The 24,544-nt window shown below is 45.4% G+C and overlaps 1 protein-coding gene across 1 annotated transcript in view; it reads right to left on the bottom strand.

Moving 5' to 3' along the window:
* Window positions 1-3,085: 3,085 nt before the first annotated feature.
* Window positions 3,086-24,544, bottom strand: part of LOC114688251 (rho GTPase-activating protein 10-like) — a gene marked incomplete at its 5' end in the record, with an annotated part of 35,551 nt that continues 14,092 nt past the window's right edge. Inside the window, 5 exon segments of the mRNA XM_037201760.1 lie at window positions 3,086-3,217; window positions 6,269-6,350; window positions 18,892-18,986; window positions 20,700-20,809; window positions 23,839-23,968. Of these exon segments, the coding sequence (XP_037057655.1) occupies window positions 3,101-3,217; window positions 6,269-6,350; window positions 18,892-18,986; window positions 20,700-20,809; window positions 23,839-23,968 (534 nt within the window).

A 24,544-nucleotide genomic window follows, 5' to 3' on the forward strand; every position in this document is an offset into this window, starting at 1 on the left:
ACAAACACACACACACACACACACACACACACACACACACACACACACAGGAAAATAGCTGGGCAGTGGTGGTGCACGCCTTTAATCCCAGCACTTGGGAGGCAGAGGCAGGCGGATCTCTGAGTTCGAGGCCAGCCTGGGCTACAGAGTGAGTTCCAGGAAAGGCGCAAAGCTACACAGAGAAACCCTGTCTCGAAAAGAGAAAAAAGACTGCTGAAGGCTGCATATCTCCCACGTAAAAGACATAACTGAAAAATTCATATATTTATAGGAGAGGCTTCATGACAAAATCAGGATGTGTAATTATTGTAATTAAATTTATACCATAAAATATTTTAAGTTAATAGGTACACAGTATTTTAAACGGTAAAAGAAAATAATGCCAATTTCTTAGGGAAGCTACCTAGAATAATCTCTGTATTTTGCCAAAAATCCTAAGAGCAGCTCTGTTAGAGAAAACTCCAAATATGAACAAGAGCTTTTCAATGAGAGTCTGAGCTTTTCGTTTAACAAAGGAAGGAAAATTTTAGGAAAAGTTTCTGTTAAATGCTTTCTGAGCAATAAGCATTTTGATAATTTTTACTATGCACCAAGCCTTCTTAATGATGTTATTATTTTCATAATTTGAATTTAAAATAGATAATTCATGTAATACAAAATAAATCTGAAAATGAAATTTTATACTTTTTCTAATATAAATGTTTGCCTATGACCAGCCTGGCATATGTTTATAGATCTTGCTTTTGTTTCAAAACTTTAATGAAAGAAAGCAGATCCTCCAGCCGCTGCTGCCAGGCCTAAGGGACTGCAGCATTAACTCTTGCTTCATGGGGGTTTGCTGTCTTTGGATATAAACTTTGTTCAGAATCCGTAACTCTAGGCTTAGAGTGAACTGTTTGGTTGGTTGGCTGGTTGGTTTTTGAGAAAGGGTTTCTCTGTGTAGCCCTGGATGTCCTGGAACTCACTCTGTAGACTAGGCTGGCCTTGAACTTAAGAGATCCACCCACCTGCCTCTGCCTCCTGAGCGTTGGGACTAAAGGTGTACGCTGCCACTGCCTGGCTTTAAAGTGAATTTTAATGGTTAAAATTGAACAGTGGTTTCAAGAATCCACCACTGATAACACTGTATAAAATGCAAGATATTTCTTTTTGCTTTGCAAAACCATCCCCAGAAGAAGGCATGTTTCCACTTTTTTATGATAAATAAGGAAGGATAGAGACAAGGGGTGGGAGAGGCTGGAGGGAGGACAGCGGTGAAGGGGTGGGAAGAAAGGACATCGGTAAAGGAAAAGAGGAAAAACACGCTCCCCTTTGGGGGCATCTGTCAACATCCAGGGCCAGGCTACAGACCTCTAGTCTTTGATTCAAAAATTAGCACAAGTGATCACAACTGTGTTTTAAAACATTTTTAAAACATTACACGGTGTTTTCTATGGCTTTGCTAAGCATAGCCTTACTTTCACCAAATCTATCAAAGGTGAGTCCAAAACGAGCGTGGCGACCTTGTTTCTGTTTCACATCAGTGTCCCCTGAGCAGAGACGGGCAATGCTGTTTCCCTTATGCAGATCCCTGTCATGCATATGTGGACAGCTCAGCCCATCTGTGCTGCTGCTGTCTTCCAAAGCCTAAGTGTATTGCTTGTGCAGCACACACTCAGGTTACAAAACTAGAAGCTTTCAAGGGTGGCAGGGCACATGAGGGGCCAAAATCAAACCGAGGCAAGAAAGTAAAGCCATGGGCTTATGAAAGAAGAGTTCTTGGTCCCGAATGCCTGACAGTATCACAGCCCTGCAGAGAACCACAGCCTCCACAGAACGACAGCCCTCCACAGAACGACAGCCCTCCACAGAACCACAGCCCTGCACAGAAACAAAACTCTGCACAGAACTACCACCCTGCACAGAACCACAGCCCTGCACAGAACCACAGCCCTGCATAGAACCACAGCCCTGCACAGAACCACAGCTCTATACAGAACCACAGCCCTGCACAGAAAAACCACCTGCAAAGAACCACAATCCCTGCACAGAACCACAACCCTGCACAGAAACAAAACTCTGCACAGAACTACCACCCTGCACAGAACCACAGCCCTGCACAGAACCACAGCCCTGCATAGAACCAGTCCTGCAAAGAACCACACCATGCACAGAACCACAGCCCTACACAGAACCACCACCTGCACAGAACCACACTCTGCACAGAACCACAATCCCTGCACAGAAACAAAACTCTGCACAGAACCGCAGTCCAGCACATAACCACAGCCTGCACAGAACCACACAGCTCTACACAGAACCACAGCTCTATACAGAACCACAGCCCTGCACAGAACCACACAGCTCTACACAGAACCACAGCTCTATACAGAACCACAGCCTGCACAGAACCACACAGCTCTACACAGAACCACAGCTCTATACAGAACCACAGCCCTGCACAGAACCACAGCCCTGCACAGAACCACAGCCAGCCCTGCAAAGAACCACAGCCTGCACAGAACCAAAACCTTACATAGCCCTGCACAAAATGACAGACCTACATAGAACCACAGCCCTGCACAGGACCACAGCCCTGCACAGAACCACAGCCCTGCACAGAACCACAGCCCTGCATAGAACCACAGCCCTTCATAGAACCACAACACTATTTAATAAGTGCTCATGCAAGGAAATCTGACCAGCAACTAGGGGCTCACTGTCAGGTTGGGGCCACTCTCGTTATTTATTACTCACTGTGGCCAAGGATTATTCTTTCAAAATATCTGAAGTAATTCTTCTCACATTTGCCTTAAGAATTTTCTCCTTTTCTCACACTTACTGAACATGCCCATAGTTTGCTATAGCGTAGGGCCATTGCAGCATCCAGCTATTCTCAACCAAACATCATTATGTTCTAGAGAATCCACTTCTTTCTATCTAGAATGACAAGTGACAAGATGAGGAAGTCTGAAAGCAGAGAGCCAAAGAGCGGCCCTTCCAAAGGCTCCTGGAAACGTTCCCATCACCCTTCATGTCTGTAGACATAAACAACGAAATGACTGTGGAGAAGAACTCACGGTAAAGCTCGGAGGGGGCAATGAGGGCTACCCTAAGAGCGTTAAAAAGGGTGTAGGTGGAGCCACAGCCACAGCTTTGGGTTGGTGGTCAACAGGATAAATGAAGACTTACCTCCTTCTGGTCTCGGGAGGATCGCTCTATTCAAAGTATGGAACAGCTAGAAAAAGAAAGAGGGAGAAAACAACACTTTCAGCAAATCAGTAAGAGTCAGTCAAGTAAGAACATGCAAATTTTCAATTTTATAAACAATATTAGATAATGTAGCACAGGGAATCTACATTTAGTCTTGTCCCTGCTTTACAGAACAGAGTTCCCACACACCTGGAACTTCCTAATAGAAATGTTTTGCTATCCAAGAGCCCTTTGGGACAGCTCTAAATTTATGCTCAACAAGTAACTTAGTAAACAAAACCTATGTAGCATAAAGATGCAACTAGACACTCCACATGATGAAGGAATTAGCACTGGGCCTCATCCCCCGACCACCTGAGGAATGAGTTTCAACTCCGTAAGATCAACAGGCTTTGCCCCAGAGGGCATCAAATGCTGGGGTGGTGGCACTCCCACAGGGGCATGGGAGCCCCTCAACACTCACCCTCACTACACCCAGCCCGATGCCCTGCTTCAGTGTGCCTGCTCTATAAGACACGGAAGTGTACCTTCACTCCAAGTGCTGTGAGCTGATTACTACACCCAAGGAAGGGCGCAGCAATCCCCAGTTCACACCACACTGCTCCAAAGACCAGGACTTGTCGCTGGTGGAACTGAAGCTGGGGCAGTTACCTAGATGCAAATGCCCAACTTGTAAGATCTGCCACCAACACTCCAGACAGCAGTGTCCGAGTTGAAATGAACTGTTAGGACAATCCAGCTGGTGTCACAACTAGTCAGTGTGGGAAAACCCCATGTGGAATCTGCAGGAGAGATGTTCTGCCTGTGGTTAATGACATGCTATTGTATGCAAAAGTAAGCAAGGCTGACAGGGCTTCTCTGGTCTACTTCTCTCTTACAGAGGCACGCCAAACTGGCAAGATGAGACGAAAGAGTGTGCAGTCTTTAAGGAACGTGTTACAAGTCTGTGTATACGGGAACACTCCACCTTACAGACAGGCTGATAAATGGTTTCATTCCAACCAATAATGTCTAGCTCCCTGTCTCCTGAGACGGTTCCTGATATTCACAACAGCAGGAGATGATCCTTGCCCATAGTTTGAGCCAGCATGGCAGTGATCCGGCATCTCAGAATCCTAGCACTGACTCACTATTTGCAAGGCTCACAGTACCTGTAAGGAGTGTGCTACACCTTACAGTCCCCATACACATGTATCACTGAGCAGTCTTTCCACATTCTTGCTGTTGTCTATTAGTGGCCTGGTTCTATACAGGGGAAGACAAACTGATCATGAGTTCGAGACTAAACCAAACTGGAAACCCACTTTTCTCAAAGATTCAACTGTGTAGTATCTTTGCTATGGAAGTTCACATTTCCTTAAGTTAAGGAAATGTCTTAATAAAAAGAACTAAAGGATTAGCATAACTACATCTCCATACTATCAAAACTCTTTTATTGGTGGAGAGAGGATCTTTCTCTGCAGTCCTGGCTGTCCCCTCTATATAAGCCAGGTTGGCTTTGAACTCACAGATATCCACCTGCCTCTGCCTCCCAAGTGCTGGGATTAAAGATGTGCACCACCACTGCCCAGCCTCAAAACTCTTTAGAAAGTTTTCTAATGATGTATCTGTGTGTAGGTGTGTGTGTGTGTGTGTGTGTGTGTGTGTGTGTGTGTGTGTGTGTGAGTTTAGGTGTGTGCAGAAGCCAGAGGCATTCAGCCCTCTGGAGCTGAAGTGAGAGGTGGTGAGCAGCCCAACATGGGTGCTGGCATCTGTGCTGGGCCTCTGCAAGGGCAGTGTGCACTCTTAACCCCTGGAGCACCTCTCCAGGCCGCTATCAAAACTCCCGGCTAGAACTTCTAAGAACTAATTAAGCATGAACAGAATGAAAGCCATGTATATCCCAGTGAAAGACGGCATGCTCACCACAGTGAGACCCTGGGTTCCATCCAACACACACACACACACACACACACACACACACACACACAAACCCAGAAACAAACAACGACAAAAGGGGGGGGTCTGAATCCAGCTCAGATACGGTAAGCCAATACACAAATCTAATTCTGGGTCATTCTTCCAGGGTGATACATTCTCTTAAACAGCATCAAGCTTTAGAACACAGTAGCTAGGCTCTCATTTTCAGACACACCATGACTACCACCCACCCACACACCGCCAGCCGACCTCTCATTCCCTACACTTCTGACCATGTGTTTGCAGTTGGGCTCACAGTAGTCCAACTGGCCTAAAGCAGCACCGTGTTACTCCTTATAAAGCTCTACTCTGAAGCCTCCATCCCTACTGTATGGAACCCCTCTTCCAAAATCATCCTTTCTCCTAAATCTTCAAAATCGCTTGGTATGCCAGGTGGTGCCCGCTCCAGCAGCTTACCGAGACTCCTAACACTTTACATGGCGGCTGCCGAGTGTGCATCTGTGACTTTTCTTCCCTGAAGTTGTCTCCACTAAACCCCCAACTCAGTACAAGATCTGTCTGATTCTGAGCCCCAAACTCCAGCAGCACACAGAAAAGAAAGCAGTGCTGGAACCAAGTGCCACCAGACAGAACACAGGTGCCTCGGAAGCCATGCCACAACCTTTAGTCCACTCTTTGAAACAATGTCAGTACAGAGGCCCGGTCTCTAAGGCTACTCCGCGCTGCGCTGCAAAGCAGAAACTACTACACTATTACACACCATCAAACATCGGGCACACGTGGGCAGTGGTCTCTCAGCTGCCATGTACTTACTCTCCCATCTCCAGAAACTACACTACACGACAGTCATTCAGTGTACTTGCCAACCAAAACTGTCGGGTAGAACTGAAGTTGAGAGTTTTGCTGACTCCTTCAAAGCAAAGTCAATCAGAAGGACACAGTCTAGGAAGATCAGAACTGAAGTGAGCAGTGGCCCAGCCGTGGGTGCACTGTTGGCACCCCAAGATGACCGACTAGAGTGCTACATGGCTCCCAGATGAGTTTAAGCACCAGTCCAGCAAGGACTGTTCTCAAACGCTAGTTATCAAAACAAAGGTAACTTGGAAATGAACCAAGTCAGCTGTACGGATTGGAAATAAAGCTCTGATATTCTTACAGCTTCTGTTCCACCCAGAGCTTCCAGCCACTGCTTCCTCTCCTCTTCTGAAAACGCCTGCACAGTCAAGGGGACGCCAGGCCTGCAAGACAACAGGAAAACAACATCGGGTCACCCAGTGCCAACGCAAAACCTGCTCCTCTGTTTCCAGATGCTGGATCACAGGGACTAAATGTTTTCGTTAATTTCAACTACAATGAAAAACATACAACGTAAAATTTGCTATCTAGGCAATTTTTACACATAAATACATTATTGTACAACCATCCCTATGATTCACCTCCAGAATACTGGATGAGAGGGGTGTGTTACTAAAACATTACAGCTCAGGAGTTCCCTTCAATCAAGAAACGGACTTCACAGTACAAGGGTAACTCCTATTCACAAGTGTCTCGATGATGACAACCTTACTTTGCAGTTTGCTTTACCATTTTTCTGATCCCACTGACACACTCTATGACTCACACTGTTTCCTTTCAATTTATTCCACCATTGGATTCCTTCTTAAAATCATTCTTTTATGTTTTGTCATGGTATCAGTGTGTAGTTATTAGTATGTTCTTTTTACAGACCATCAAGTCACACTCCCCAACCATCTTACAAGACCTGTGGCTTTCAAACCATGCTCTCGGGCAAGTGCTCAGGCACTGTGTCCTCAGCCCTCTGAGATCTACACCCAAATTAAATTAATTCCTGATTCTGCACTGAATTCTGGCTGCTTGCTACCACTGTGGCTGCAAGGCACCTCAAGGAAAGGTGAAGAGGTCCTGCTGTTTCGGGTCCACTCTCCATTATAACAAACTCCTCTATGCTTTACTGTGTGTTCAATTTGATGTATTAGGTGATGACATCTTCTTCTCCAGATCCTCTGTCCTCAACAATCCCTAAGATCAAAGACTGAAATCTCAGGAGGGGAAACTGAGGCAGGAGAGGAATTTAACTGAAGCCTCCCACTAGCTGAAAAACAAGCATTCTAGTACAATTACCAGCTTGGTGAAGCCTTTCTCCCTTTGCAGCTGACAACCTGTCCATTTGTACACCCTGAGTGGCTGCTGGTTTTGTTATCAGACTTCAATTCCATCCAAGGTAGCCCTGGAGCCACCCTATAACTTCACACCTGGGGGAGGGGTGTCCTTAGCAATCTTATGTAACTTGATGTAACAACTTGAGAATCAGCAAAATGGTACAGATAGCTAATGCTAAGACGCTAAACTGTGACTCTCCTTCCAGGGCCCATCCTGGGTAGACCTGGGTACATCTTACTCTTTTCCTGTGCATTTATTTCTCTGATCCATATATTTAAATTTTTCCTTTTCTATTGTTATGTGTTTGCCTATTCGTATGTATGTGCACCACATGCATGCCAGGTGCTCTCAGAAGCTGGAAGAGAACATGAGACTCCCTAGTGCTGGAACTACAGATGTTGTGACACGTAGGTGCTGGGACCTGAACCCAGTCTTCTGCAAGAGTAGCAAATACTCTAAACCACTGAGCCATCTCTTCAGCCCCATAAAATTTCTTTCAATAAACTGAGACTCTTCTTTCAGAAGCCCACACCCATGTCCTTGGGTGTGTTTTTGTTCCTTGTGCACATTTCTATTTTTAATAGAATGATTCCGCTTCATGTTGGCTAGTCCTGAGATTCCTTTCTGTGTCAAAGCCACGGATCCTCGGCTTGGCTGAGCTGAGGTCCTCAGAGACCTGGGGAGCTCCTCAGACTGCTAAGGGTGACAGCATGGATCTGTGTCCCTGTCCCTCACTGCTGACCACACCTAGCCAAAGCATTACTGTAAACAGAATCAAGAGAGTTAAATCCGATTGAAGTCTATGCCAATATTTGGTGCTAGAAATACTAGTTATCTGTATGAGAAAAAGAAATATGACTCTTACATTCACAGCACTGCCAAATCTTGGCAAATTGTACATAAATTACAGCAGTTTCCACTTGTCAAAATAGAAAGCTCCTTTTGAACTTGGTGTACACAAAGATCTCATAGAGTAGAAAATTCTACCAGTGATTTCTTATATTTGATCAAGGAGTCATAGCCACAGTATATAACCCCTCCCATTGTGGGTGTTTACCTCACAAACGGAAAATGAAAGCCTGTCCCCATAAAACCCTGGTGGCTAAATGCTTTCTTCACAAAGCCAATCATTTCTTCAACCCCTATGACACTGCCCTTCAGCACACATTTCAAGACTAACCCCATACTAATGTCAACTCGGATTTCCTTTTTAAGTACCAGAATCACAAATATGGCTATCGCTGCACCACTATCAATAACATCACTTACAGTAGAAAACTGTCTATCTTGAAAAGCACAGAAATGTTTCTAATTCTACCTGGTACATGCTCTACCTTCTACAAAGAATTTTTTAAAAAAAAAATAACTAGCTTTCTTAGTCTCTCTAAACAGGAACTTAAAAGTTTTGTAAGACTCGCCATTTGCCTTTAAGTCATTATCTGCACTATAGCCAAATTAAAGTGAAGCTGCACTGTTAATGAAGTATATACTGCATACATACTGACATGAAACAATAGAAGCCTGCAAACATTTGTTGGTGTCTGTCTCATCAAGTGCAGCAACTTCTCAACTGTAATGCCACTGTGTAGTGAACAGATGGCAGTGTGCATCTGGATGCGGTTCACACACTTCAAGCCTCTGCCCAGCAGATGTCTGCAGCAATGGTCTACCTTCCCCCCCACCATCCACTAACCCCCAACCACCAGCTCCTGTTGCCCCCAACCCTCCTCGCAACCCTACCTCACCCTCAAACACAAACTGATCAGTTTGAAGGTATCTCTAGACACTGCCAACCGTACAACACTGCGCACAGCTGAGAACTGCGGGCTGCAGGGTTTAGCTCAGCGCCTCCCATGACTCATTTTGCCTTGGACTTCTATTTCTGAGTTTCCCAACTGTCACCTACTCTGCATAAGTCAGTTTAGGACTTCAGAGAGCCACTCACTGATAGACCATATGTATAGCATGTCCAAAGCTGGTCTCCAGCACAGACAGAAAAGAAAGAATGTATTTAGACATCATTTCTCAGCAGGATGCAACAGTATCTACCTGTAACTCCAGGAGTATGGAGTCTGAGATAGGAAGAGCAGTTTGAGGCCAGCCTGGGCAACTCAATGGTCCTGTCTCAGAAAAGGTCGGGGGAACATTAGGGTTGTAGCAAAGAGGCTCAATGGCAGAGCACTTGTAAAGCATTTGCAAAGCTGTGAACGCAAACCTCACTTCAACAAGAATAAAAAGAAAGAAAAAAACTGAGTCAGGTGTGGCAGTGTATGTCTTTAGTCCCAACACTCAGGAGACAGAGGCAGGTAACTCTCTGATTCAAGACCAGCCTGATCTACAGAGGTCTACAGAGTTCCAGGACAGGCAGGGTTACATAGAGAAATCTTGTCTCAAAAGACAAAGAAAAGAAGAAGAGAAAAGAGGAGAGAGAGGAGAGAGAGGAGAGGAGAGAAGAGAAGAGAAAAGAAAAAGAAGAGAAAAAGAAAAAGAAAAAAATCCCTCTAGTAAGACTAGTCCGCTAGCCTCAACCACTAAAGTGTCTCCATTCTCATGCAAAGTTTTAGGAGCCCTCCTACCCTGCACACTTGCTCAAAGTCTGGCCTTTCATCCATTTATTCTTTTACTCTTAGCTCACCACCCTCAGAATCAACTAAGGCTGTGCATGAGCCTGGGTGAGATGATGCTAACAGTTACTACTCCACGGGACGTGTAACAAGCATTCTCACTACTGTTCAAGCCAATCGTATGAACTTCTACAGGTGACACGCTCTAACTCTCTCAATCTGAAGAGAGTCGCTGGTGAACAAGCATTCCACACCATCTAATGCTTCAGGGTCGCAGGAAACCACCACACTGATCGGAGGAACTAACCCTGAACGGGTAAATCGCAAAGGTAAGAAGCATCTCGCCCTACTTTCAGGGGTGACACACAGGACTGAGTAAAACCACAACAAGTACCCAAGTCTACAGCAATGGGTTTGCAAAGCAGAAGCGTCCCGAAGCACATCCCGAAGTGATGTGCCAGAGAAAGGTCAGAAGAGCAATTACTTCTCAGGCTGATGTGAGGGACGGGAGGACCCAGCACACCACAGCACATGGTAGGCAAGGCAACAAGCTACAGAATCAAAGCGCTGAGGCGGGCGGACGGGGTGTGTGTGTGTGTGTGTGTGTGTGTGTGTGTGTGTGTGTGTGTGTGTGTGTGTGTGTCTTCCATAGACTGCGGCCTGCGCTGAACCAAACAACTATATTACAGTCTATTTCCACAACCAAAAGTGGCCTCACCATTTCAGTCTGTGGTGTTTGAAATGCGGCTGGCATAAGGAAGGCCATGTTCAGATCACTCTAGAACCTTCTTTACTTGCACCTGTGTTCCTTGTGTTTGTGTTTTGAAGCTTTTCTGTGACATCATTCACAGTGTAAACCTCATTCACTGTGAGTGAGTATCTCAGACTTGTGTAAACATCACCAAAGTCAATTTTAAAACATGTTAATCATGCATGAGGAACAGGTCTGTCCCCGGCGGGCATCACTCCATTTCTGTGCAGCCCCCAGACCTAGGCGGCCCCCTCCTCTGCTCTTTATCCAAACAGACGTCTCTGCTCAGGACGTGTGCATACGTGGAACTATACGATGCGTGTTAGTTTATGTCTGGCTTCTTTTACTCGAGTGCTTTCAAGGTTGGTTCCAAACATTCCAGCATACACTCACTCTTCCTTCTAGTTGGATACCACTGTTCACCGTAGGAATGCACCATGTTTATTTGCCCACTCACCAACATAGAAACATTCAATTCCTATTTTGGTGATCCTATGATCCATGAATATGCTTCCATGAATAATCATTTCAATGTTTTGCACAGAAATATGTTTTACTACATTCAAATATATGTATATACACCTATAAACTACATGTACATATATACATACAAATGTAACATTTCCGAGTCAGACGGCAATGTAACTGTCTCCCAAAGCAGCTACCCCATTCATAACCCCATCTTAACGTATGCGGCTCCCACAGTGCCAACCTTTGGCAACACTTGCTGTATACCTCATTAATACAGCTGTCCCAGTGGACAGCAAGTATTACCTCAGCGTGGTTTTGACTTGCATTTCCCAAGTAACTAATCATGTTTAAGATCTTTTCATGTGCTTATATGCACATGGCACATGTGTATTTTCCTAGAAAAACAACTTTTACCCACTTTCAAATGTTATATCTTTTAATTATTAGTTCTAAGAGCTCTACAAAAATCCATCCAACTTTCTACTTCTTTTGGTATATTTAATGGTCTTTTAGCACATACTATTAAATGTTTCTCTCTATCAAAGAAAATATTCAAAGCTGCCTTTTTGTGAATGGGGGGAGGGGAGACAGTGTATATATCTGCCTAGAAAAGGAAACAGTAAGAATGGCCTGTTGATCTCCACCTAGCTCCCTGCTGCTCCCTGCCCCCTTAGTTCTCAGTAGCGAGCCACTTAAGCATGGACACATGGATTCAACCTCAAGATGTGAATGTGCCCTATGAGACCAGCTGTACTGTGAACACTGATGTGCCAGTGTGAGCAACCTCTGGAAATGTTTGTAACTATCAGGAAAATGGCAGCAGGCACCGTGAGCCTGAGACACCTGAGAAACTAAGCCAGGCCCAAGAAAGCAGGATCCAACACAAAATGTTAGCATCAACCCTGACCTGGCTGCCTGTGGATTCCCCAACAAGAAAAAGATAAACTAACACTATTTAGAGCCTTGCTGACTCTTTTCAAAACTAACCAATCTAACCAAAGCTGATCTGAACTAAAGACCACAACTGTAGAGAAGCTCTTGACTCCTGTGCAAGAAGAGCAAACATCTGCCCAGGCTCAGGAGTCTCACCACAATGGCACTTCTTCTAACATTCAAAAATACAAAACAGATACTTGGAAAGAAGGCAACATTTAGATGAAAGGTATGCAATCAGCTATGAAATTGCTATTCAAAGGATTCCAACAGGAACTGTGCAGAATCCTGTTTACAATGCCCACACACTCCAAAATGGCTTAATTTACTTTCTCTCTAAGCAGAATGCAAGCCTGGGCTCGGGCCGCAGGAGTGCAGTGCAGAAGAGAGCTCCTGCTGACTGAATCTGATCCCAGTCCCGTCTCCTCTGAGCAGCAGTTCAGGGCACAGTACAAAGCGGTCAATGTCCACCACACACACAGCACTCCATCTGGAACTGCTAAGTGAAACAGGAGCCCACTCTCACGGAATGCAGAGTCTAACAGGGGGAGAACAAGCTACCTGTACCTCCTAGCAGTCTTCTGGAACAGAAATCAGGAGAATAAACAAAAGCAGGGTCCATCACATTTGAACTTCTAAGTACTACCTTAGGGCTTCAGAATTACAGAGATTTCAACATACATTCGCCCCTCTTATCCAGCCCACTAGTTTTTTCCTAAGATTTTTTTTTTAATTATGTGTTTATGTTGGGGTGGAGATAGGTACACCAAAGTACAGTACCTACAGAGGCCAGAAGAGGGCGCCAGATCCCCTAGAACAGAAGTTACAGACAGTTGTAACTGCCTTATTTGGGTGCTGGGAATCAAACTCCAACCCTCTGACAAACTACTGAGCCACCTCTCCAGCCACAGCCCCCTAGTGTTTGCTCCACAAATGACCAACATGGTTTGGGGTGAGAGGATCTTGCACCCTAAACTACTACTGGTAAAAACAAATACAAATAGATATTTCTGTAATGAGAAATGAAGAAATAAGCCAAAAGCAATTAAGACGCTAATCCAAAAATAAAAATTGGATTCATTCTGAAAACCTAAGGAAATCATAAAGAAAATATATTATGATTACAAGTAATTTTCCAAATTAACCAGAGAGTTGGAGAAAGGTGAGACTTAAGCAAATAACACTTTTAAGACTGAATTCATATGTATATATAAAATGTTGGATCCCATCAACAAAGCATACTTTCCCCTCAAAACAAAAAAGTATGGAATGAGGTGAATGGCTTACTGGTTCGGTACTTCCCACTGCATAGAAAACCCTGGGCTGCAACAGCAGCAGCAGCACCCAAAAACAATGAGAATTTAAAAGATCCTTGGAAAAATTGTAAAAGAAACAGCAACATATGACCTCCAACTGTGAATGCCTCTGAGCCATCCCAGCAGGAACACAGAAAGGTGGCTAGAGAGAAGACCCTGAAGTTCAGGAGGGGAAACACATCCAGCCATCACCAATATATCTATGGCACTAAAACTAGACAAGGTCATAAGATTAACCCAGAAAACTCCCGAGCCACAGGATCTGGGAAAAGAGCTGGAGAACCAGGTAAAGAACAAAAAGGGCAGCGTCAGGAGGAGAGTCAGAAGCACAGTGTCCCTGAAGCAACCGAGCCAACCGTGCCATGCGGGGAGAGGGGCCCTGAGCAGACAGCACCGCACAGAAGACCCCCAAGACGAACCCGCAGGGGAGGAGGCCCCAAACGCCTGTTCCGCAGCCTGACGGGACAGGAGAGTCATCTGAGCCATCAACAGGATAGCTTTCTGAAGAAGGTCGCTGCTTACGGAACAAAAGAAATGGGCAGTAGATGGAAGGAAAGAGCCCACTGATAGCATGGTAACACGTTTTTTAAAAACATGAAAGAATATGGAGGCAGTATCAGTCTGAATGAAGACTGGTTACAAAACTGAACATTTCTGTTAGGAAATTTAAAGGCAAGTGGGTGGAGGCATGGAACAGTAGTACCAATGACTACCATTGTATATAAATTCTCTTTATACACAGTCTTTAAAAATCTCTACGGCGTTTAATAAAAACAGAGGTGGGGCTGGGAGGACGCTTAGCAGTTAAAAGCACTGGCTGCTTTTCCAGAGGACCTAGTTTTGGTTCCCAGTACCCACACGGCAGCCAACAACCATCTTTAATGCCAGTTCCAGGGGATCTGATGCCCCTTCTGGCCCCTTCCAGCACAGCATGCTTGTGGTGCACATACACACATGCAAATATTCCAACACAAAACATAAAAATAAACAGAGGCTATAAAGATGGCTCACAGTTGAAAGCACTTTCCCAGCATCCATGTGGCAGCTCACAACCATCTGTAACTCCAGTTCCAGAGGATCCAATGCCCTCTTCTGGCCTCCATTTATTTTAAATAAACATTAAAGGGGGCAGGGAAGTATGCAATAGACATTGTCAAGGGAGTATGATGACTATCACTGGTGGTCAACGTGACTACATCTGGAATGAACTACAATCCAGGAATGGAGGGCACACCTGTGAGGCCTTTTCTGCTTGGTTTGAAGTGGGTGAATTCACTTCTAGTTCAGACCTTTGAGGTAGGAAGACAGACATCTTTGATCCAGATCTTGAGGTGGGAAGGCCACACCTTTAATCTGCGCCACACCTTCTGCCGGAAGTCTGTACACGGACACCTTGCCAGCACATCCATTCCTTCACTGGCATTGGGGCCTACTTCTTTGGGATCCCAGCATATACTGAAGACCAGCTGAGACATCCAGCCTTGTGGACTGAGCAACTAAGAGATCAGAGCAATAGCCAAGACTACAGTAGCTTCCACGGAGAGAGTTTCTTCCTGTCTGACCTCCGCTTTTTATTGCTTTCCTGTTCTGCCTTCTCATTGGCTCTAAGCCCAGCCACATGACTTCCTTGTCACTGCCTGTCTATACAGACCTCCAGGTCTCTATGGTTGGTACTGAGATTAAAGGCTTGTGTCACCAGCTTGCCTGTGTCCTTGACCACACAGAGACTCTGCCTGCCATGTGATCGGATTAAGGGCATGGGCTACCACTGCCTGAATCTGCTTATGGCTCGCTTTGACCTCTGATGTCCAGGCAAACTTTATTTATTAACATACAAATAAGATATCACATTTCAGCACAAAGTATCAGCACATTTTCTGTTCACAGAAAATATTGTTGGATGAGCTAGGACTGCATCCTCTAAGTCCCCTATAGAGAGAGATCCATTCTACAACTTCTGTTACCCTAGAGAACCCTGACTAACGCAGGAAGGGACCACGGTCCCTCTGACAACCAGAGTTAGGAAAGATGGGAGCAACGGCTGGCATCTGTAAAGAATGGGTCACAGCCCGGCACAGAAGCACAGGCCTGGAACCCAAACCCAAGCACTTAGGAAGCAGAGGCGGGGGGTGGGGGGGGTGGGAGGCGCAACACCAGACCGGGTTACCTGAGAGTCTATTTAGGAAGGGAGGGAAGAAGGGGCAGGCAGATGGGAGTTCTGGCTGTAACAGACATTACGGACGGATGTGGACACTGGTGAGAATATCAGCTTGAAGAATGGGGCATCTCTTTAATACGAAAACTCTGTGAAGCTGATTTACATTCATGTGAATGTCAATTTTATTTCAAAAGGGGATCTTATAAAGAAATGTAAAACCACTAGAAGAGGTTTCCTGTAAGTTCAGTTCCAGTTATTATCCTAGCCAGAGATGGGGTACTCGTCTGTTATCCCAGCACTGGAGAGACTGAGAATGAGGGACTGTGAGCTAGCCCACTCCACCTCACAAGATCTTATCCCAAAAAGTTACTCTGTATTTGACTTGCTAGGCAGTCTTATTAAATAAAAACCCAGAGCCAAAAACAAACAAACAAAAACTAAAATAAATAAATTAATTAGTTACAAAAAATAATAAAGCAAACTGACAGTGTTAGGGCCAGGGAGAAAAACAAAAGCCAGAGCCAGATATAGGGGTGAAAACCTGAGAGATCAGAGGAACAGGAAAAGCAAAAAGCTAACCTCACCTCACAGACACCTCATTCTCCAAAGAGAGCTACTTCCTGTATATCCACACCTATATGTCTCTTTGTTCTGCTATCTCATTTGCTCTGTCTGTTCAACTACATCACTTCCTCTTCCAGCCCAGCTCTGTCGCTTCCTGTCTGTCTATACAGACCTCTATGGTTAGTGACGGGATTAAAGGGTATGTGCCACCACACTTGGCTCTGTTCCCAGTTTGGCCTTGAACTCACAGAGATCCAGACAGATCCCTGCCTCCCAAGTAATAGGATTAAAGGCATGTGCTACCACTGCCTGAATTCTTTTTTTTTTTTAATGCTGAATTGGAGGAGGGATGAGGTCTTAAATACAGGCTTACTGCACAATGAGAGAACCCCAGAGGACAGAAGTTCACTACCAATGGATGTTCTACAATCTTGCATCTAAGCTGTTAACGCCCATTATGCAGGATACACAGACAAGGAACTTCCCTTAAGTATTCAGGAGGGTGGAACCCAGCAGGGAATTAGTATAGGGAGGATATCAAGGTCAAGGTCAGCAAGCAAGGCAACAGTTACCCAAAATGGGGGCCAGGTCCCCCTTTTACTAAAAAATGAGCTTCTGACTTAGGTTGCATGGAACGTTGTGGTATTTTATTTGTACTGAAATGTGATTTTCATTGTATGTTAATAAAGTTGCCTGGGGGTCAGAGCTATTAGAACCATAGCAAGAGCGTGGTGGTGGTGGTGGTGGTGGTGGTGGTGGTGGCGGCGGCGGCGGCGGCGGCGGCGGCGGCGGCGGCAGCAGCAGCAGCAGCAGCACACGCCTTTAATCCCAGCACTTGGTAGAAGAGCAAGGTAGATCTCTGTGTGTTCAGGGATACAGCCAGCATTGGAGACAAATGCCTTTAAGACCTGGAGGGCGGTACTTACAGGCAGTGACAAGGCAGTCATGTGTTTGGGTTTACAACCAATGAGAAGGCAGAACAGAAAGACTATGTAAAGACAGACACACAGGAAGTAGCTCTCTTTCGGGGAGGTAGGAGCCACACAGGAGGTAAGATTTTAGCTCTGAGCTCTGACCTCTCGGCTTTCTCTTTTACATTGGTTCTGTGTTTCTGATTTTAATAAGACGGTTGGATACATCTACAGAACGTCAGCAGGTCACCTTACCTGTCATGGAGACGCCTGCCCAAGCCACACAGGCACTCTGTCTTAGGTTGGTGAGCACCTCCCAGACATCACCAGTCTCTGAATACTCATTATCACACAGGCTCAATTGTGTGTGAGCTGCAGAGTTAACTGCTGCCAAAGATCTCAAAACCATTGCCTGACTTCTATGTTTAATATAGTGGCTGGCTTTTTCCTCTGATCCTCAGATAAACTTTATTGGATTGCACAAATAAAATATCACCACATTACTCTTTATGTATAAAGGTGACTTAGTAGTAATCCCTCAGCTATCTTTTTGAGTAGCAGAAAAAGGTTATAATTTACAATCACATAAAGATCATGGCCAACAAAGCTCACTCAGCATCATCAATGTCACCAAAAATAGGAGCTTCAGCAAGGATAATGAAAACTGCATTGAAACAGTCGTGGAAGTGCTAGAGATCCCGCTTTCAAAGCAGTGGTACTCCATCTGAGCACCATCCAGCAAACTAGACTAAATTCATCTATGTCGATTATTTCAGAAGCAGCCTGACTACACAGTCATTAGACTGGCCTTCCTAGGTGAAAAGTACAAGTTCAGATCTCATCTCTTCCACTTAGTATCTACAAGACCTCCAGGGCCTCACTCAAGCACTGGAGCTTCACTTTCTCATCTGGGCGGTGGGAGGGATGGGGTTACATGACAGAATATACCCCAGTACCAGGAAGGACTGGGTAGAGGGTAGCTGTGGGCATACGCTCTTCTTGAGAACACACAAGGGGTCTTACAGGTTACTGACCAATTCATAAGTGACTTAAATTTTAGCCTCTTTTCAAGCAATACTCCTTCTGTTACAATCTCAGAAAAACCCTCCTTCTATGTCCTCGTCACAGTACTGACAGGTTTGTCAGGGTGCGCAAGGGCACATTGGTATGTAACTGGTCTTCAGTGAACTCACTCACGGGCCTTTCCCTCTGTACCAGCTCCACAGCATCCACTAGATCATATGAAGAAAGCAGAAACAGTTAGAGTGACCTGAAACAGTTTTGTTCTCAGTCTTCTCCTTTGGAAAACTTGTATTATACATACATCAAACAGCCTTATCTACAGACTACCGCAACCACACCAGGGGTGGCATGGAGTCGCCATCCAGGCAGCAGAGTGCTCCCAGAGAACACAAATGTCAGCACCAGGCACCATCTCTTTTCTTTCTGCCTTCCTGCCAAAGACTCTTGTAAAACTGGAAGCCTGAAAGTTATTTAGTAAGAACAGCCTTAGACGACAGGGAAAGGGTTTGCCTAGACCTCTACCACACACCAAGAACATACACTCAACGCACACACGCCCAGGAAGGAATGCTGTCTCCACACTACTACAACACGCACTTTAACTCGACCACACACCACTCACACTCTCCCATTCTTCTCTTCCCACTGTCAACCAAAAGCGCATCCACAAGGAAATGCTCAACATGTCTTGTTAGGTGACAGGACCAGTTAGAATGATTCCAGTCTCTGGCCAAGATAAAGAACTATGACCCACCACTACACAGTGACCAACAACAGTTTATAATGAAGACAGCCTGGAAACACAGAAAGATGACATTTTTTTCTAGTTCACAGAAATCACTCCTCCAACTCGTTTAAAAAAATCAAATGAGTTTTAATATCCTATCTAATTACTTCAATAACTTACCTGTCAGCAGCTTCAATGTCAAAGCAAAACCGTCTGTCAATGGAGTCGGTATACCTTCTGGTGCATTCTTTCAAGAAGAACACCTCTCCATCCCCCTGCAAAGAAGCACAATGCTCAAAACTCTGTGCAGCGAATCCACTGGTGCTGCCCTGCAGGGGCCACGCTAACCCCTTCAGCTCAGCAGCCGCTTGGTCCTGCCCTCTAGTTCTTCCCGACAATGGTACCTACCATTAAGCAGACTTAACAAATGCTAACTGCAGGACGATTACCAGCAGTGTCCAGGCACTCAATGATGGCCTGCCTGTCGACACACTCTTTTGTGGAGTCAAAATCTGCTTTAATATCACACTATATCACACCCTGAGTCAACATCAGTGTGACCACCACAGTGTGACCACCACAGTGTGACCACCACAGTGTGACCACTACTAGCCCATAAGCACTGCGATTACATAAGGACTGACCTGGAGGCACACCGAGGGCTGATCACACACGTGTTTATCCACCAACGCGGAAGTACTCCTGCTTCCTAAGGGAGCCACCCTATGCTTCCTCACATTTTCCCTTCTACTACAACGGCACTTAGTCTCTTGCCACCGGCCTCCTAAGAGCATCAGAACTGGGGCAGAGACAGAGGCAACACTGAGGCTCAGCAAAGAGCAACGCTAAGAAGTCTGAGTCCAGCCGGGTGGTAGTGGCATGCGCCTTTAATCCCAGCACTCGGGAGGCAGAGCCAGGAGGATCTCTGTGAGTTCGAGGCCAGCCTGGTGTACAGAGTGAGATCCAGGACTGGCACCAAAACTACACTGAGAAACCCTGTTTCCATAAACCAGTAATAATAATAATAATAATAATAATAATAATAATAATAATAATAAAGAAGTCTGAGTCCATACTTAGGATTTTCCAGAAATTGAGGATCTGTAAATAGTATAAAAGACCCACAGTGTGTATTCAAAACATCACAGCTATTAACATATTGGGTCATCATTTGGAGCCTAGAATAGAAAGCAATCACTAGGTAGGAATCCTGAGAACCTGCACACTCAAGCTCAAAGCTAACGCTTCAACCCCTGCCTTCTACAAGTAACAGACAGCTTGCTTCAGCCTCTTCTCGGTGGCTGCTTTCCATTCTCCACGTCATTACAGAAGGCTCCTTCTTACTACCTGCTTTAATGTTTGCCTGCCTGCCTGCCTGCCTGCCTGTCTCTGGAAGAAGCAACAGAAGTCAGTTTAGATTAATTCTGAATTCACCTAAGCAAAACGTCATCCGACCACCCAGCAAGCAACAAACTGCCCTGCTTTCTTAGGCTGTGTGGCCAGGTATGCGTTCACGTTCAGGGACCGCTGCTCGCTATGGGCCATCTCCTGCAACTATTCACTGGCCAGGCAGGTCGCCTTGCTTGCACAGCCGGTTGGTTCCCAAGGTCTTACTATCAGGCTTGGCTCTGCTATTCATCTCTGTGGGATGAGCCGCTAGCTAAACAGGGAACAATGTGAAAACGATGTGCCTAACTAAATGGTCACCTCCCCTCCAGTTTCTGAAGACTGTGAGTATACAACATGTGAACAAGCTGGACCTCCTGCATAAATACGGGTGATCGATGAGTCACGACAGCTTAGTGCACGAATTACCTTCCCCCATAAAACAATGATTTCTGTTTTTAAATCTAACTGTAAAGACCCAGGAGTACAATTTAGAAACAAAACAAAGATTTTAATCCTAAAACCAGATTTCTCAAGAGTCAATATGAAACTACTGAAATGACAGACCCAACGAGGATCTCTCATAAAAATACAAAAAGTACTTACCAGTTTCCCCCAGATCTGTGCTCAAATGGGATCATGTTGAATTTCTTGGCTGTTTTCCGATACATGCAATAGTGTTTGACCCAACTGGATCCAAATGGAGCCGGCCCTAAAATAAAGCACGGAATTTGTGGTTTTCCTCATGAGGAGGCAGACATGCACAGTGGGAGCACATTACTGCACAGCTCAGCCAGGCAAAGCATAAAATGCAGCAGCCAACAGAACGGAGGGACCGTCGGAGGCAGGGAGCCCCTCAGAACACTCGAGGCCTGACTTGAACATATGTTCAGTGGATAAATGTGAGTTAAAGTCACTGGGGGGTGGGGGGTGCCGACAGCCCAAACCCGCCGACCTAAGCTCAATCCCAGAATCCCACAGCGGAAAAAGAGGGCCAACTCCTCCACACGTGCCCTACTGCATGGAGCATCCACACTCACACTCAATAACTAAATCCTAAGAAACACATGCTTTTCATGTGCTAGAAAACCCAGGAGTTACTCAGGCGTTCCAGATTCAACGGAGGAAACAGCAATGTGTAGACAGCACAGCCACCCCCTTAAGCCTCTATTCCAGCTGGTCAGTGTGCACATCAGAAAGCTGACACTCTTAGCCAAAGAGAGAAAACCATAGAGCACCCTGAGCAAAGCTAAGGATGAGAACAAGTTAAACATTCAGTGCATCTGATCAGTTGAAGAATTTAACTGTGTATGAGATTTTGTTTCTTATTTCCCAACTAGAAACTCCTCTAGGCTGTATCTGAACAAAGTAGCTGTGCAGTGATTAGTCACATGCTGAACCATCAGTCCTAACTATATTGAGACTGACTGGACGACGGGACACCACCCGCCACAAGGGACTAACAGAGCTCTCAGTGGTCAGTTCTCAAGGCAATAGTGCGTGCGTGCGTGCGTGCGTGCGTGCGTGCGTGCACATGTCCATGTCCATGGATGCATGAGGCCTGAGGAAGCCATCAGGTACCTCCCACTACCACTCTCCACCTTCTTTGGAAGACAAGGTGCTGTGGGACGGTCTGTATGTCAAATTGCTCTGACTGGTCAATAAATAAAACACTGGTTGGCCAGTGGCCAGGCAGGAAGTAGGTGGGACAAGGAGAGAGGAGAATTCTGGGAAGTGGAGGGCTGAGGCAGAGAGACATTGCCAGCCGCTGCCATGACCAGCAGCATGTGAAGACGTCGGTAAGCCACCAGCCACGTGGCAAGGTATAGATTTATGGAAATGGATTAATTTAAGCTATAAGAACAGTTAGCAAGAAGCCTGCCACGGCCATACAGTTTGTAAGCAATAAAAGTCTCTATGTTTACTTGGTTGGGTCTGAGCGGCTGTGGGACTGGCGGGTGGCAAAGATTTGTCCTGACTGTGGGCAAGGCAGGAAAACTCTAGCTACAACAAGGTCTCTCATTAAACCAGCGCTGGCTGGCCAGTAAGCTCCAAGGACCCTCTCGTCTCTACCGCTGCACAGCACTAGGGTTAGACACTGGGGCCACACCTGGCTTTTTTAGATGGGTGCTGAGGATCTTGACTCAGATCCTCCAGCTTGTAGTGCAGGCACCTGACAAACTAAGCCAACACCCCCCACAACACCCCCAGGCCACGACAGGATAGTTTAAAGTGAAGCACCTTATACCTGTAGCAATTTGCCTTTTCACTTTGTCCCATTGTGATGCAGTCATGGGACCCTTCCCAACCACCAAAGTCAGGAGCCAAATAAACCACATCTTTATAAACTATCAGCCCTCAAGTACTTTGTTATAAGCCACACAACACTAATACGACTATTAGTAAAATATGACTATGTAGCAGTACCTTCTATATCCATCTACAGTCTTCCTAATATTTTTTAAGATTTTTATTTTTAATTATATGTATGGGTGTATGTGAGTAAAAAAGCCATTGACATTAGATTTCCCTCGAACAGTTGTGAGCCACAAAGTATGGGTGCTAGGCACTGCACCTGGGTCCTCAGGAAGAGCAAGAAGTGCTCCTACCTGCTGAGCCATCTCTCTAACCCCTTTCCTAATAACTTTAATAAAAACAACCTATCTCGGAATGATCTGAAGGAACAAGATGCCCGCTGACTTATATGAGTGGCACAGTTACGAGAGGGTGGGAGAGGACGTGGCGATGTGGACACAGGGAGACAATGGCAGAGAAACAGTCACGGCACTGGCCGGAACTGATAAGGAGTGAGAAGAGGAAATAGGAGAAAGGTGCCGGTAACAAGGTCGCTCCTGGCTGTTGTTCTTCCAACCTTGGCTCCCTTAGAAACAAACTCCTGGAACACAGCATGAGACAGAATGGCAGCGTGGTCAGAGAGCACCATGAGAACACCAGAGCAGAAAGAAATGTGCACACCAAGGGGCTGGAGAGACGGCCCAGCAGTTAAGAGCACTTGCTGCTCTTGCAGAGGACCTGGGTTTGGTTTACAACCATCCAAAACTCCAGATCCAGGGGACCCAACACCCTCTTTGGGCTCCAGCACATGTAGTTCACACACTCGACACACACATCCATCCATTAAGAAATAATAATAATAATAAATGTGTGGTTTTTTTATTTAAATATGCCTTCATGATCACAGCGGACAGAAACAGTACTGGGATAATTCCCAACCATCACAGTATTATAAGGGTTCAAATGGACTTTTCCCAGGTGTCAGTGGGGATATGATTCACAGACACTGGAATCCTGGGCCTCTCCTGTCTTAATCACAGTATCATAGGGCCTGCACACACCCTCTCCAACTACTAACAAGACGTAATACAATAATGCACATGCTACAGAAACCGCTAAACTGTGTTGGTCAGGAAATGAAAAGGATAGAAAACTCTGGAGCTAGGTGTAGTGGTACATACCAGGACTCCAAGATGTAGGTTGAGGCCAGCCTGGACTATACAGGGATTTCAAGGCCACTTCAGTTATACAGTAAGACGTCTCAAACATGAATCACTGTCTGTGTGTGTACACCCCACAGATGCAGTAGATCGGCTTGGTTTTTACCATTCTGCTCAAATCTTTTCACTCTGTGTTGGGTGCACTCATGGGAAGCTCGTGAAGGCACAGAGCACAGACTGTGACAGGGATTTTAACCAGCCAATCAGCCCGTGTTCGCACACTTACTCTTCTCCTGGACATACAGGTAGCCTTCTGCTGTGAACTGGCTTGCTCGCTTGTGGTCCTTGGGGTTTTGTCTGATTTTGTTCATAAGTTCTTCCACTTCTGACCTGGTTCCCTCAAATCGATTCCGTGTCTAAAACAGAAAAAATAGGAATAAATTCCAACTTTAATAAATTCCAAAATTCTATGATTTTTTTGTGTGTGTGCGTATATTTTAATGACTTTGTGTAACTAAAATTAAATCAGCAGAATTCAAAAAAAATCTATTCTTTCCAGTGTGTCTCCTTATTGAGATTTATATTCAAAGACAACAAAATCGGATGGTAAAATAGCCAATGTAGAAGATGAGCCATGAAAAAGACCTGTAGAAGTCTCTCCACCATAAAGTTCCTGTTGGTGTGACATCCAGATTTAAGGAGCAAATAAGCCATGAAATAAGACATCATTATCCACCTGGGAAATAAAAGGTGTTGGCAACAGTCAATCTGACCCACGCTGTTTCTACTACAGTAGCAACGTGAACACTGTGAATCTGAGAAGAACTAATCTTTGCAAGCTAACAAAGTCAGTGCCCATTCTTCCAGACTGTGGTAACTACAATAGAAAAGGACATTTCTTCCCTGGAAGAGGAAGAGGAGAAGGAAGAGGAGGAGGAGGAGGAGGAGGAGGAGGAGGAGGAGGAGGAGGAGGAAGAGCTCACCAGCAAATA

The sequence above is a fragment of the Peromyscus leucopus genome, unplaced genomic scaffold, assembly GCF_004664715.2.
Source record: "Peromyscus leucopus breed LL Stock unplaced genomic scaffold, UCI_PerLeu_2.1 scaffold_1346, whole genome shotgun sequence".
NCBI classification, from domain to species: domain Eukaryota; kingdom Metazoa; phylum Chordata; class Mammalia; order Rodentia; family Cricetidae; genus Peromyscus; species Peromyscus leucopus.